Genomic DNA, 12,295 nt, shown 5'->3' on the forward strand with positions numbered 1-12,295 from the left:
TTAGCTCGCTCACTCAGCATTATGTCATGTAGGCTTTTCCAGGTTGTTAAGAAATCTGTATCATCCCCATTTCTTATAGCACAATACTATTCCACTACCTTCATATACCACAGCTTGTTCAGCCCTGACACTGGCCCAGCCCGGCCCCACTACCTCAGCACCGGCCCCCACCGCTGCCGCCTCCCCAGCCCAGCTGCTGCCATTGCTGCTGCTGCCAGTTGCCCCTGCCGCTGCCACTGCCTCCACCTCCTGTGCCATGGCCCAGTCGCTGGTGCCTAGGTCGCAGAAGACACTGCTCCTGGAGCTCAAGGCGTTGCAGGAGGAGCCTGTGGAGGGCTTCCGGGTGACCCTGTTGAACGAGGACGACCTGTACCACTGGGTGGTGGCCATCTTCGGGCCCCCCAACACCTACTATGAGGGTGGCTACTTCAAGGCCCACCTCTCGTTTCCTATTGATTACCCCTACTCCCCTCCAGTTTTCCGGTTCCTCACCGAAATGTGGCACCCGAACATCTATGAGAGTGGGCACGTTTGTATCTCAATCCTCGACCCTCCAGATGTTCCCAAAAGTGAAGTGCCTCCCTCTGAGCGATGGAACCCCACCCAGAATGTCAGGACCATCCTCCTGAGTGTGATCTCCCTCCTAAATGAGCCCAATACCCTCTCACCAGCTAACGTGGATGCTTCCGTGATGTACAGCAAATGGAAAGACAGCAAAGGGAAGGACAGTGAATATACAGACATCATTCGGAAGCAGGTCCTGGGGACCAAGGTCGATGCGGAACGGGATGGGGTCAAGGTGCCCACAACCCTGGCTGAGTATTGTGTGAAGACCAAGGCGCCTGCGCCGGACGAGGGCTCGGACCTCTTCTACGATGACTTCTACGAGGATGATGATATGGAGGAGGAGGTCGACAGCAGCTACAGTGATGATGCCGGTGCGGAGGAGTCCTGACCCATCAGCCTTAGAGACGAATTGGGAAGCTGAGTGCAGTCAGGAGTCGGCGCTATGGCGGAGAAAGACACCCAAACTGTTCAGATGCTTCTCCAGCAGATGCAGGATGAGTTTCAGACCATGTCAGACCAGATAATTGGCCGAATTGATATGAGCAGTAGCATTGATGATCGGGAGAAAAACATTGCTGACCTTATGACCCAAGCAGGGGTAGAAGAAATAGGAGAAAACAAAGTACCTGCTACATGTAATAGTTAAAGGTTTTGTTAATCATTTAGAGTGAATTCTGGAAAATGTATTTTTACAAGCCAAGAGGTGAAGTTTTTCCTCAGCTAACTACTATGCGCCAAAATTTTTTTATTCTGTAGCTTGTATTCCCAGAATACGCAGTTTAGGTTTCAAGGTGATTTATTTATTGATTTCTTGTATATGGTAGCTTCATATAATATATGACATAAAGTATGTAAACTTTAGTAAACTGAAATTCATACTACTCTTAGCTAAAATTTTAAAAATTTTTAGTGCATTTTATCATCATCATTTGTTCTTTTTGTAGTAGTTTCAGTTTAATAACAAATTGCTGTTTTTTTAAGAAATGTATTAATTTTTTCAACTGTTATTAGACTCTCTTTGTGAAGTGAAACACCTACAATCTATGGTTTGTAATTCTCAGCACAAAATTACTGTTGTACTAATAACAAATAAATGGTATGTTGACCATATTTTTAAAACAGACCAAAAAATTCGAGCATATATATCAAGTTCCAGCCAGGAAGGAAAACTAGCACTGTTCCAGGAACATTAAGTGTCTCGAGGTACTTCAGAAGTGCCTCAATAAGTTCAAATGGAGTTTCCTTCTCATTCATTTGAGCCATGCAACGCTTTGTTTCTGGACCATATTCATCACTGCAGATTAGGTTATAGTTTGCATCATCTTCACCACCACCATCATCATCTTTGTCCTTTTACTTCTTGTCTTTTGGTGGAGGAATGAACTGGGTCATCTGAATACAGTCTTCCAAAAAATACTCTTTAACTGGGTAAGTTCTTCCAAAGACTTCGATGATGGGACAATTGAAGAATAAAGTCAGATCTAAATAAATGGAATAATATCAGTTGCTCATGGTTAGGCCGAATTAATATAATAAAAATGACAATTTTACCTAAATTAATCTATTCAGTGCCCTACCAATTGAACTACCAAAAAAATTATTTTACAGAGCTGGAGAAAATAATAACAAAATTCATCTGGAAGAACAAGAGGTCTAGAATATCTAGGGTATTAATGAAAAGAAATGCTAGAGAAGGTGGCCTAGCCATACCAGATATTAAACTGTGCTATAGAGCAACAGTCATCAAAACTACCTGGTACTGGCTAAGAAACAGAGTTATGGATCAGCGGAATAGGATAAGTACACAAGATGTAGAAGTCAGTGACTATAGTAATCTACTCTTTGATAAACCCAAAGAGGCCAGCTTCTGGGCTAAGAATTCACTATTTCACAAAAACTGCGGGGAAAACTGGAAAATGGTAGGGCAGAAACTAGGCATAGACCAATATCTTACACCATATACCAAAATAAAGTCAAAATGGGTTCATGATTTAGGAATAAAGGCTGAAACTATAAGCAGTTTGGGAGAGCAAGGAATAGTTTACCTATCAGATTTATGGAAAAGTAAATTCATGACCCAACAAGAGATAGAGAGCATTACAAAATGCAAAATGGATAATTTTGATTATGTTAAATTGAAATGTTTTTGTACAAAAAAAAGCCAATTCAACAAAGATTAGGAGGGAGGCAGAAAATCGGAAGAAAATCTTTACAACTAGTGTCACTGATAAAGGCCTCATTTCCAAAATACACAGGGAACTGAACCAAATATATAGGAATACAAGTCATTCTCCAATTGAGAAGTGGTCAAAGGATATGAACAGACAGTTTTCAGAGGAAGAAATTAAAGATATCTATAGACATATGAAAAAATGCTCGAAATCACTACTGATTAGAGAAATGCAAATCAAAACAACTCTTAGATACCAGATTGGCTAAAATAACAAAACAGGAATACGATAAATGCTGGGAGAGGATGTGGGAAAATTGGAACATTGTTACATTGCTGGTGGAGTTGTGAACTGATCTGGCCATTTTGGAGAGCAATTTGGAACTATGCCCAAAGGGCTATAAAAATGTCGGGGGAACTAGGCCTCGTGGCCACCCCAGGCTCGCCAAACGCTCTAGTCAGCTTCTATATTAAACGGCAGGAGAAATTGGAATATAATATTCTGAAAGGCAAAGGAGCTTGGACTACAACCAAGGATCAACTACCCAGCAAAATTAAGCATAGTTGTTCAGGGAAGGAGATAGACAATCAACGAAATAAGGGAATTCCAGACCTTCCTGATGAAAAGGCCAGAACTTAATGGAAAATTTGATTTCCAAATACAGAACTCAAGAGAGAAATAAAAAGGTAAAAAGGGGGAAAAAACCCCATAAACCTTATTAATCAATAAGGGCAAATTATTTGCATCTTTATATAGAATTACAGCATCTTGTGTATGTTTTATATGTGTATATATATATATATATATATATATATATATATGTCAATCTTGAGAGAAGTACAGCTATCATGACAACTGAAAGGGATACACATAGACTGTGAATGTCTGTATAAAATAACTGATATAAGAATAAAAAACGTAATTAAGAGATTTAAAGGGAGGGCTATGAGAGAAGAGGTAAGGAGGTAGTAGCAAAGGGTAAATTACACCAAATGAAAAGGCACAAAAACACCTTTTAGTAGAGAGAAAGAAAGGAGGGAGAAGAGCAGTATTTGAGCTTTACTGTTATCTGATCTGGTCCAAGAAGGGAATAGCATACCTTGATAAGTATAGAAATCTAACTTGTCCTACAGAAAGTAGGAGGGGAAAGGGGGAAAAAGGGAGGGAGGTGGTCAGAAGGGAGGAGAAGTAGCAAGTGGGAAACGGTAAGACAAGGAGGGGAATAAAAAGGGAGGGTAAACTGAGGAAGGTGGCAGTCAAAAGCAAAACTTTGTTGAGGAGTGGAAGGGGAAAGGGAGAAATAAAAGCATAAACAGGGAGAAATAGGATGGAGAAAAAGACACAGAGAGAAATCATAACTGTGAATGTGAATGGGATGAACTCTCCCATAAAATGGAAGCAGAGAGCAGAATGGATTAAAAACCATAATCTTACAATATGCTGTTCATAAGAAACACATTTGAAACAGGGATACACACAGGGTAAAGGTAAAAGGCTGGAGTAAAATATATTGTGCCTCAGCTAAAGTAAAAAAAAGCAGCTGTAGAATCCTAATCTAAGACAAAGCAAAAGTAAAGATAGATTTAATTAAAAGAGATAAGGAAGGACACTACATCCTGCTGAAAGGCACCATAAACAATGAAACAATATCCTTGTTTAACTTTATGCACCAAGTGGTATGCCATGCAAATTCTTAGAGGAGAGGTTAAGGGAGTTACAGGAAGAAATAGACAGCAAAACTATAATACTGGGAGACCTCAACCTACCCCTTTCTGAACTTGATAAATCTAACCTCAAAATAAATAAGAAAGAAGTTAAGGAAGTGAACAGACTTTTAGAAAAGGCAGACATGATAGACCTCTGGAGAAAACTAAATGGGGATACAAAGGAATATACTTTCTGCTCAGTGGTACTTGGCACATACTCAAAAACTGACCATGTACTAGGGCATAAAAACCTCACCATCCAGTACAGAAAGGCTGAAGTAGTCAAAGCATACTTTTCAGATCATGATGCAATAAAAATTATTTGTAACAATGAACCATGGAAACATAAGCTAAAAATTGATTGGAAACTAAATAAATTCTACAGAATGAGTGGGCCAAAGAACAAATCAGAGAAACGATGACTTCATTCAAGAGAAAGACAATAATGAGACAACATACCAAAACTTATGGGATGCAGCAAAAGCAGTTCTTAGGGGAAGTTTTATATCCCTAAATGCCTACATGAATAAAATAGGGAAAAAGGAGATCAATGATCTGGGCATATAGCTGAAAAAGCTAGAAAAAGAGCAAAGTGAAAACCCCCAATTAAATTCCAAATTAGAAATTCTGAAAGTCAAAGGAGAGATTAATAAAATTGAAATGAAGAAAATTATTGAATTAATAAATAAAACAAAGAGTTGGTTTTATGAAAAAACAAATAAAATTGATAAACCTTTCGTCAATTTGATTAAAAAAAGAAGAAAATCAAATTACCAGGATCTAAAATGAAAAGAGTGAGTTCACCTCTTAAGAAGAGGATATCAAAGCAATAATTAGGAATTATTTTGCCCAATTGCATGCCCATAAATTTGACAACCTTAGAGATATGGATGAATATCTACAAAAACATAAATTGCCCAGATAAACAGAAAAGGAAGTAAAATTTCTAAATAACCTCATCTCAGAAAAAGAAATTGAGCATGCCATCAATGAACTCCCTAGGAAAAAATCTCCAGGGCCAGATGGTTTTACATGTGAATTCTATCAAACATTTAAAGAACAACTAATTCCTATACTTTGTAGACTATTTAGGAAAATAGGTGAAGAAGGAGTCCTACCAAATTCGTTTTATGACACAAATATAGTACTAATACCCAAGCCAGGTAGAGTCAAAAGAGAGAAAGAAAATTATAGACCAATTTCCCTAATGAATATTGATGCAAAAATTTTAAATAAAATATTAGGAAAAAGATTGCAACAACCTATCACCAGAATAATACAATATGACCAGGTAGGACTTATTCCAGGAATGCAAGGCTGGTTCAATATTAGGAAAACTATTATCATAATTGACCATATCAACAACAAAACTAGCAGAAACCATATGATCATCTCAATAGATGCAGAAAAAGCCTTTGACAAAATACAACACCCATTCCTATTAGAAACACTAGAAAGCATAGGAATAAATGGAGCCTTCCTTAAAATTATAAATAGCACCTACCTAAAACTATCAATAAGCATTATTTGTAATGGGGATAAGCTAGATTCATTACCAATAAGATCAGGGGTGAAACAAGGATGTCCATTATCACCCATACTATTCAATTTGGTATTAGAAACGTTTGCTGTAGCAATAAGAGAAGAAAAAGAAATTGAAGGAATTAGAATAGGAAAAGAAGAAACTAAATTATCACTTTTTGCAGATGATATGATGATTTATTTAGAGAATCATAGTGAATCAAGTAAAAAACTACTTGAAATAATAAACAACTTTAGCAAAGTTGCAGGATATAAAATAAACCCACATAAATCCTCAGCATTCCTATACATTACTAACAAAGCCCAATAGCAAGAGATAGAAAGAGAAATTCCATTCAAAGTTACTGTAGATACTATAAAATATTTGGGAGTTTATCTTCCAAGACAAACCCAGGGCCTATATGAACATAATTATGAAACACTGTCCACATGAATAAAGGGACAAGGGATTTAATATTTTATCTGGGAAGTAATGGTCTTGGCAACAGTTTGGATATCTGGGGTGAGTACAAATGGGGAGATGAGTATAACACTGAGGCTATGAGCCTGGCTGGTTATGAGAATAGTGATGGCCTTGACAACAGTAGGCATTTTTAAAGAGCAAAGGGTTTGAAAGGAATAATAACACATTTGTTTCAGACTTGTTGGGTTTGAGAGGGGCCATCCAGTGTGAGATGTCCAAAAGGAAGTGGCTAAAGCTCAGGAGAAAGGTTCCAGAGGTGGGGAAGCTGTGGCCTTAAGGACATATGGGGCCTTCTAGGTCCTTAAGTGAGGCCTTTTGAAAAAATCCAAGATTTGTTCTGCAAAATTTGGATTCAGAGAAAAGGACTCACTTAAGGACCTGCAAGGCCACATATGGCCTTAAGCTGGCACGTTCCCCATCCCTGGGTTAGGCTTAGTATATAGTTCTGAGAATAATCTGTACAAAGATGATCATTGAACCCACAGAAAGCTGATGAGATTTAGTGTGATAATATAACTCTTTTATATCATGGATCCCTTTGGCAACCTGGTGAAACCTACACACCCATTCCCAGAATTATGTTCTGAAATGCTTAAAGTAAATCTCCTTCTTCCTATTGAAAAGATCCTTGAGCACATACTTGACCCATGAAAGAAGCAGGAGAAACTGGGAAGTCTGCTGTAATACTAACTCAAGGATCATAATAAGATCAAAGACTTGGGAGTCCTGCAGCTCAGAAAATCTTTAAAGGCCATCTAGTCCAACCTCCCTCATTTTACTGATGAGGACACTGAAAGTTTCCATGACTTGATGAAGATCACAAGTAAATGGCAGAGCAAGATTCAAACCCAGTTCCTCTGTTTCAGAGCTTTTTCCAAAGCTCAATACACTGCCTGTATCTGTTTGCCCAAGTGAATTCAGAGGTAGGCAAGCATTCTACAGGGCAGGGTATTCTCAGTTCTCAAAAGGATTTTTCTGTTTGCACGATGAAGAGAAATTTCCTACAGGATCATTCTTGTTGATAGTTCCAAAAGTAGCTGTTTAGCAACAAAGAAGGACACTAAAATGAAAGACTTGCCTTATGTCTAACAAATTTTGTTCTTCAGTCATTTTTAGTGGTGTCTAAGTCACTGGGATCTCATTTGGGGATTTCTTGGCAAAGATACTAGAATGATTTGCCAATTTCCTTCTCCAGCTCATTTTCCAGAAGAGGAACTGAGGCATATAGGGTTAAGTGACTTCTCCAGGGTCACACAGCTAGTAAGTGTCTGAGGCCAGATTTGATCTCAGAAGATGAGTCTTCCTGACTTCAGGCCCAGTTCTCTCTGCACAGCTCCACCTAGCTGTCCTTGAAAGATTTAAAGAAGTAATGATAATTATACTTTGTTCCTTTCCCATGATATTTTCCACATCATTTTGCTCAAATTTTGAGACCACTTGTCTCTACCCTCTCATCATCCTTGATGTCTCCCCTTTCATATTCCATCTCCTAGAAAGAGAAATGTGGTGACCTTCACTTTCTCAATCTAAAAGATATGTTTGAGGGAACCCACAGAAAACCTACACAATGAAGTGATCCTCCTCTCAGTGGTGAGGTATCAAAGGGTGGAAGAGGAGAAAAGACTGACTAGCAGAAAAAGTGGAAATCATTAGCTAACACTCTCTGACAGTGCAGGCCAAAAAAGCCAAAAGCCACGGCCCAGACCTATATTGCTATTTTAACCCAGTAGCTTTAATACTAACCAGTCTCTCTGTAGGTACCAGTGGTGAAATAGAAATCATCAAGATTCACCTTAGAGGCAGTGCTGGCAGCAGAACGTCTTGATACCTCCCTTGCTCCCTGGGCATTGCCTCGTCTCCCTCTTTCTTCTAATTATCTTCTTTCCGGGGGGCGGAGCCAAGATGGCCGCATGAAGGCAGTGTCTTACCGGAGCTCTCTCACAAGGTCTGTCAGATTCCTATAAAAAAGTGAATTTGAGCAGATTTGAGAGAGTCAGAAACCGCGAGCAGTCGGCGTGGGGCAAATTTCCGAGCCGGGAGAGTCTGAAAGGCCGGAGGAACGAACCTGCAGGCTCGGAGAGTGCTCGGCTGCGGAGCTGCTCCAGACCAAGGTGGAAGCGGCTGGCTGAGAAATCCACGTGGGAGACGGGCTGGGAGAAAGCTGGGCGCCCGAAGCGGGCGGAGATTCCCAGCCCTCCCAATACAGGACGGCAGTCTGTGGGAGCAACGAGAGGCAGCGCAACACCACCAGCCGTGAAAACACCCAGTCCTGACGCTTGCAAAACCCAGGACTCGGCTTCTTGAACTTCCAAGAATCAATGGCCAGGTGAACGGCTCTAATCCCTCCCCCCCTCACCCAGAGAATTCCTTGGGAAAAAAAAAAAAAGAGAACTGAAACAGAGGAGAGAGTAGCGGGGCCTCACAGGACAAATACTAGAAGCAGGGGTCAACGCCAGGAGCCCAGACGTAACCTTGCTCCCCCAGGGGAAGTGCAAGACATCAGCTCAAACAACAAACAGCTGAGACCATTGCTGAAAAGCAAGTGCTGGAGAGCACCAACAGGGAGTGAGACGCCAGGGAGCCAGACCCCTCCCCCACACCTCAGGAAACTAAAGGTTATAATTCTAGACTCACAACCCCCAGGATAAGAAAGCTGGGACAGAGAGCCCAAAGATAGAAATTCGTTGTAACGCCAGGAAAAGGGAAAACAACAAACATGAAGAAGAATACAAAAAAACCGAGGACAATAGATTCTTTTTATGGAGACAGGCAGGATCAAAATATCGATATGGAGGAGGACGGCATTGACACGGTAGATACATCAGATACCTCAAAAGCTAATATGAACTGGTCTCCAGCCCAAAAAAGCACTGCTGGAAGAGCTAAAGGAGGATTTTAAAAACCAAATTAGGGAGGTAAAAGAAAACATGGAAAAAATGGAAAAGTCCCTAAAGAATAAGATTGACGAAATGGCTACGGAGATACAGAATCTAAAGAGAGAAAATGACACCCTGAGAGGTGAAATCAACCAATTGAAAATGGAGGCTCAAAAGCAAAATGTAAACACTAACTCATTTAAAATTAGACTTGAGCAAGTGGAAGGTAATGAATCTATGAGGCATCAAGAAGTAATAAAACAAAACGTAAAGAATGAAAAAATAGAAAAAAATGTGAAATATCTGATTGGCAAAACAACTGACCTGGAAAATAAATCCAGGAGAGACAATTTGAGAGTTATTGGTCTACCGGAAATCCACGATGAAAAAAGGAGCCTTGACAGCATCTTCAAAGAAATTATCAAAGACAACTGCCCAGAGGTCCTAGAACCAGAGGGCAAAATAGTCATTGAAAGAATTCACCGATCACCCCCTGAAAGAGATCCCAAACTGAAAACACCAAGAAATATTATAGCCAAATTTCAGAGCTATAAACTCAAGGAGAAAATAATGCAAGCAGCCAAAAAGAAGCAATTGAAATATCGTGGAACTACAGTCAGGATCACGCAGGATCTCTCAGCTTCCACATTAAAAGACAGGAGAAATTGGAATATGATATTCCGAAGGGCAAAGGAGCTGGGACTACAACCAAGGATCAACTACCCAGTAATTATCTTCTTTCCTCTCTTCCTTTCCTTTCTTGTTCTTCAGTTCTCCTTCTCTTTCACTTCCTTCTCCTTCTCACACTCCTCTCTTCTTGATAAAGTCCAAATGGGCCAGGAATCTTCCCACACCATCATGGAGAACATCAGCCCTAGCATTGTGATTGAAGATGATGAACCAGGCTATGACTTGAATTTATTTTGCATCCATAAACATTATGCTCAAGATCTGGAAAAATAAATATTCATTCCTCATGGACTAATCCTGGACAGGATAGAACGTTTAGCATGAGATGTGATGAAGGAGATTGGGAGGCCACCACATGGTTGCCCTATGTGTCCTCAAAGGTGGCTATAAATTCTTTACTGATTTGCTGGATTCAATCAAGGCACTGAACAGGAATAGTGATCAATCAATTCCTATGACTGTAGATTTTATCAGGCTGAAGAGCTACTGTAATGACCAGTCAACAGGGGACATAAAATTCATTGGGGGAGATGATCTCTCAACTTTAACTGGAAAGAATGTCCTGATTGTTGAAGATAAAGTTGACACAGGGAAAACAATGCAGACTTTGCTTTCCCTGATCAAGCAACATAAGCCAAAGAAGGTGAAAGTAGCCAGCTTGCTGGTGAAAAGGACCCCACTAAGTGTGGGATACAGACCTGACTTTGTTGGATTTGAAATTCCAGACAAATTTGTCGTTGGCTATGCCCTGGACTACAATGAATACTTCAGAGACTTAAACCATGTCTGTGTCATTAGTGATACTGGCAAAGAAAAGTACAAAGCATGAGATCAACTTGGTCTGCAGAGAGTTTTGAAACACTTGGAGAAAACTCGTGAACTTCGCCTGCCTTATTACTTCCAGGATTAAATATCAAATTCCCTATTTTTAGCAGAGTTATGAAAATGAAATGAGGTCATACTTTTAAAGTGCTCAGCACAGTGCCTGGAATGCAGTAGATGCTAAATAAGTGTTTATTCCCTTCCCTTTATCCCATTCTCCAGAGAACACAAAGGGTAGTCGTGGGGCTACCTCTTTTACTTCCCAAAAAATATAGTTCCAGGAAATTTAGTTTAAGTCATGGTCAGTGACCTATTTATCAAGAGAGGTCCTGATGGCCTGGCCAGGTCTGGGCTATTACTATCTCTTTCCCTTCAGTTGGGTCAGCAACCACAGCAAGGATGGAAAAGACCCTTCTTATTGAGCCTTGAAAGGGGGAGGAGGACAGGGCAGTTGGGAAGCTGTAAGATTAGATGCAGCTGGGAAAGTGGGTTGGCCTTCAGGTGTGGCTAATCTCAGGAGTTTATTATAGCTCCCAAGACAAAAGGATGTGGAATGCAGTCTAGTTATGATTTCAAATTTCCTGTCCCTTTCATAGGCATCTGTTGACCAGAAAGGCAAGGCAATCCTGATAGGTGCACATTTCCAAAGGGAGATGGCCTAGCATCGTCTCAGAGAGGAGTTTACAATCACATTTCTATAATGGATCAAAGCACATGCTGCAGCCCTTTCCTGGAATCTGGTTGTCATGTACAGAGGCTTCCTTATGTTTGGATTTGTAAGTATTTTGTCCACCTCTTACTAGAGGGATGCTATTCATAACTGGGAAACGGGAATTGCAAATTATGGGTTCACCCAAAATAACTTGGCAGTGGTGGCTAGATATTGTACACTAGTATAATACCCATTATTTATTGCAGTTATCAGAGAGGACAGTGCCCCATGATTAGGCCCCTCCTTCACCATATCACTAATTATGAAGCCCATGACTTATTTATATCTTTTCTTATTGATTTTTCCCCTCATTTGCCTCAAAATCTCCCTGTGTATGTGATTTTCCATGCTCTCCAGGGCCACTTCCATCCCAGTATTCCAACTATTGGCTCCCAATGTAGGAAGAATAGATTTTTCAAGCACTAAATCTCCCAGTGCAAGGTATTACCTCTTCCCAGTGTAGGGCCCTCCTTAGGGCAGCTAGGTGGTATAGTCAATAGAGTACTGAGACTGGAGACAGGAGGACTCACATTCCTGAGTTCAAATCTGGTATCAGACATTTACTAGCTATATGACCCAAGGCAAGTCACTTCACCCCGTCACATCAGTTCCTCACCTGGAAAATGAGCCAGAGAAGGAAATTTCAAACCATGCCAGTATCTTTGCCAAGAAAATCCTAAATGAGGTAATGCAGAGTCAGAGTGAAAAAAATACTAAACAAGAACCACCCCTGACAAGAGAAAAGC

The 12,295-nt window shown here is 40.3% G+C and overlaps 1 protein-coding gene and 1 pseudogene across 1 annotated transcript; both read left to right on the plus strand.

Annotated features, from left to right (window-relative positions):
• Positions 1-256: 256 nt before the first annotated feature.
• LOC118839412 (ubiquitin-conjugating enzyme E2 R1-like) lies at positions 257-955 on the plus strand. Its single transcript, XM_036746876.1, has one exon. The coding sequence runs from the start codon at positions 257-259 to the stop codon at positions 953-955; it is 699 nt and encodes a 232-aa protein (XP_036602771.1).
• A 9,228-nt stretch (positions 956-10,183) lies between these two features.
• On the plus strand, positions 10,184-10,844 carry LOC118838855 (annotated as a pseudogene).
• The last annotated feature ends 1,451 nt before the right edge of the window (positions 10,845-12,295 follow it).

This window comes from Trichosurus vulpecula, chromosome 2, assembly GCF_011100635.1.
Source record: "Trichosurus vulpecula isolate mTriVul1 chromosome 2, mTriVul1.pri, whole genome shotgun sequence".
NCBI classification, from domain to species: domain Eukaryota; kingdom Metazoa; phylum Chordata; class Mammalia; order Diprotodontia; family Phalangeridae; genus Trichosurus; species Trichosurus vulpecula.